The sequence below is a fragment of the Mandrillus leucophaeus genome, unplaced genomic scaffold (genome assembly GCF_000951045.1).
Source record: "Mandrillus leucophaeus isolate KB7577 unplaced genomic scaffold, Mleu.le_1.0 Scaffold1012, whole genome shotgun sequence".
NCBI lineage: Eukaryota > Metazoa > Chordata > Mammalia > Primates > Cercopithecidae > Mandrillus > Mandrillus leucophaeus.
This window is the reverse complement of record NW_012098233.1, coordinates 100,451-104,393: the sequence shown is the minus strand read 5'-3', so window position 1 is coordinate 104,393 and position 3,943 is coordinate 100,451. Positions and strand designations below refer to the sequence as shown.

Sequence of the window (3,943 nt, the reverse complement as noted above, 5' to 3'; positions counted from 1 at the left end):
TTTGTGTGTGTGTGTGTGTGTGTGTGTGTGTTTATCTCCAGAGGCATGCCATCAAACAGAACAAGAGATAAACGAGTTCCCTTTTGTGGGATGTTGTAAAAGATCGAGAATACAGAAATCTGAAAGACAAAGAAAGAAAGAGACTGGGATTTTACCTGCTGGACATTTATAGCTTTAGGTTAATTCTAAATTGATTCAAAAAGAAAAAAAATGGGCTATATAGGAGTGTAAATCACCTCAAGCAAGGCATTGGAACCCATAGAAAAATGAACAGTAGGTGGAAGTACTAGTAAGATTGAATACATTGCCTCATTATTATTATTATTGTGTGGTGCATATATTTATCTACTTGATCAATAATAAGAAAATAGTTGGTGGAAAAGTTAAGGAGTTAAGGAAATGAGAGTAGACTCAAGTTGCCTGCTTGAAGACAACCAGAAGTGGGTTGGGAGCTAGCCCTATCATTTATTTAGTTCATGATTTTGGTTAAGTTATTTGACATCAAAACCTCTGTTTTCTCATCTCTGAAAAGAAGATGGCCGTCTCTGAAAAGAAGATAATCACAGTATTTTGTGAGGACTACATAAAATCACAGTTCTCAATCATTTTTCAGAATTATGATAAGTGTTCAGAATAATCATTACTATTAGTAGTAGTATTATCATTACCATCAGTGTGTGAACCAGAGTGCCATAAAAAAGGATGAAATAATAAACTGCTAATAAATACATAAATGAGCTGTTGAGGAAGGAGTGATGGATTTTGTGTATTGTAATAAAAGTTGTGGGTGGGAGTATAGGTTAAATATAAGACCATGCCAAATCAAACAAAGGACATGGGGATGTTTAGCTAATTCTATCAATTTTTAAGGGAAGATTTAGTTATTAATGTAAATGGAATGTTAGAAGTGGTGAAATAAAGACCGGCTACAAGGAGAGATGAATGTTTCCAGTAGTTGTGTAGACTGCGGGCCAAGAGATACATAATGGAGGAAGAGTTATGTCATCTTGAGGAATTATAAATAGCTAATATAAGTTTAGAGTGCTATAGATCTGTTGAATTTCTCCCAACACCACACAGACCAGGTCAGAAGAAATGAATGGCAGATGATTCCTGGCTAGAGATTATGTGTACTATAACGAAGGCAGAAGAGAATATATCTGCCTTATTTACAGGAAACCTTATACAAAAGGATTGACTTTTAGAGTTTAAGGCTAGCAAGGAAATTCAAATTAAGGGGAGCTATCTGAATCAATATTGTATTTAATATAGTGAAGTTTACTGTGAATAGCACAGCACATCCTTTGAGTATTGATAGATTTGAAATATCATATTTGTTTGAAGAAGATAAAAGGTCTCCAGAGTGACATCAGGGGTATCCCTCACATAATAATTATGGCACCTTTTTAGAAAATAAGAACATGTGGAACTCAGGCAAGTAATAAATTAGTTAACAATTTAATTTTGCCTTATAGATAGTGTTACTTTTGTTGTCATTAATTAAGTAATGTAGCAACAGTTCCTTAAGTGACTACTCTGGTCCACAGGCCAGAGATATACAAGAGAATGCAAAATCAGACACAGTTCCTACCCTCACATAGTTTACTATCTGATAGGGCAATTTGATAATATGCAAAGAATCACTAAATACATATATAATGACAAACTCAGGTTACTGATATGAAGGGAATGTAATGGTGTATGTCAGATTATACTAGAGAGACCTGCTAGAATTGGGGCCTTTTCTGGGACAAGGCATTGATGGTGAGATGTAAAAGATGAGAAGGAATTAACTGTGCAAAGAGTTCTCATAGGCGCATTCCAGGTCAGAGGAACAAAATGTGCTCAGGCAATGTCACAGGAAAGGACACGGCATCAGATTTAAGGGGCTGAGAAAAATGTCTAGAAGGGACTGAGAAAAATGTCTAGAAGGGTTGGAATGCAGAGAGCAAGGCTTGGGGGAGGCTAGATGTGTTTGGGCAGGTAGCAGGAACTAGATCATGGTAGGCTGTACTAAGCCGTGAGGTCTTTATCTGAGGAAAAGTAAACAAGTAAATTTACCTAAAAATGTAGGTAACATGATCTGATTGGCTTTCTGGATGCAGTGTGATGAACAGATTGGAAGGAAGTAAGAATACATATGGGGAAAGACAAGAGTTTTTTTTCAGTAGCTCAGAACAAGGATACCAGTATTTTAGAATAAGGTGTCAGTGGTGGAGATAAAGTGAATATATTCAAGAGACAATTAGGAGATAAAATGTACAAAACTAAGTCATTTTAAAGGAACAGGAGATGTTAAGAGAAGTGAGGGAAAGTGGGGTTGTGAAAAGGCAAAATCCTAATGACTTGTAGATTCCCAGCTTATATAACAGAAGGACAGAAAGGACCTCTGAATGCAATCAAGAATATTGTCTTGTGCAAAACTGATGAAATTTTGACTTTTAGAAAATAATTTATTTTCAACTATAGAAATATGTTTTATTGGAAACAGAAGTTGAGTTCATTATCAAGGCACTTTTTTAAAGATTACACCATATAGGTCAATTTAAACATGAAAATAATGCCATTTTCAAAAACCAGGAGAACCAAAACAAACACTTAAAAGTAAGAAAGTTACATATGAAACATGTAAAGCATATGGCAAAGTTGGACATATGAGCAAGTGCATTTTTTGATTTCTAAAGCCTAATACCCATTGCACAGCTATGTCAGTGGCACAAAGGAAGGGGAGTAGAGGCTCAACAAAGTTTTACAAACGTAAGGAATCTGATTTGTCAATATGTAATAATTGCATGTTTGAAAGAAAAATTCTAAGTTGGGTCCTAATTATTTCTGTGGATCATAGCCTAAGATTTATAAGTGGTTTTAAAAGAATAGTATTCTTAGTCACAAATAAAGGTAGGAATCATGTATCATTTATTCTTTAAAATGTTCTTCTAAAAAACATTAAACAATATCCTTGTCAAGTATAGAAGCTAGATTATTACTCCTGTAGCTGCACTTCAAAACTGTAAAACTAATGATCTTTGGATATTCAATACAGGGAGAAAAAGGTCCCCAAGGGCCTGCAGGGAGAGATGGAGTTCAAGGTCCCGTTGGTCTCCCAGGGCCAGCTGGTCCTGCCGGCTCTCCTGGGGAAGACGGAGACAAGGTTGGTATTCGTTATCCATGTTAGTAGATCCTGTGAAAAAGCTTAATTTTTGTCAAGAATTCTAGATAATTCTAATCTTTATGATTAGGCTCCAGGTGGATGGTTACCTTTTTCAAAGTTTCACACACATTTTCATATGCTCAAAAGTTTTATTTAAGAGCTTCAGAATTAGTATCTGTTCCATAAAAGAGTATGTGATATAGAAACAGAAAAATCAATTAAAAGAACAGTGGTAGTGAGAAAAAATAGTAGATGCCAAAATTTATTTATTTTTAAGAATATCTTTCTGAAATGAATATAAAATAAAAACATTAATTACATGTATATGATTAGCCCTCATGTCTTGCATATTGCACAATAAGACTGAAGAATGAGCTACGTATTTACTTGATAATCCTGTTATCATGTACCAACATGTGAGTACAGACTGTAAGCTCCTAATTCCAAATGTATGGCTGTGTGTTAAATGTTTCGATTGAATATATTATTATATTATTTTAAAATATTATTTAAAAATTTGTAAACCGGCACTCTGATAATGTGCATCATTTTAGCATTTGGAAAATTAGCAGAAGTAGTTTTGCTGTTATTTTGTTTTTATTTTTATTTTTTACTTTTTTGAGAGACGGAGTCTTGCTTTGTCACCCAGGCTGAAGTGCAGTGGCGCAACAGGGCTTACTGCAGCCTCCAACTCCTGGGCTCAAGTGATCCTTCCACCTCAGCTTCCCAAGTAGCTGAGACTATAGGCATGCTTCACCATGTGCAGCTAATTTTTTAAAACATTTATTTTTG

At 34.9% G+C, this 3,943-nt stretch overlaps 1 protein-coding gene across 4 annotated transcripts in view; it reads left to right on the top strand.

Annotated features, from left to right (window-relative positions):
- COL11A1 (collagen, type XI, alpha 1) overlaps nucleotides 1–3,943 on the top strand; it is a 241,690-nt gene that overhangs the window by 182,103 nt on the left and 55,644 nt on the right. For all 4 annotated transcript variants that reach the window (XM_011975884.1, XM_011975869.1, XM_011975892.1 and 1 more), the window contains one exon: nucleotides 3,044–3,151. In XM_011975884.1, the coding sequence (XP_011831274.1) occupies nucleotides 3,044–3,151 (108 nt within the window). The remainder of the gene's footprint in view (nucleotides 1–3,043; nucleotides 3,152–3,943) is intronic.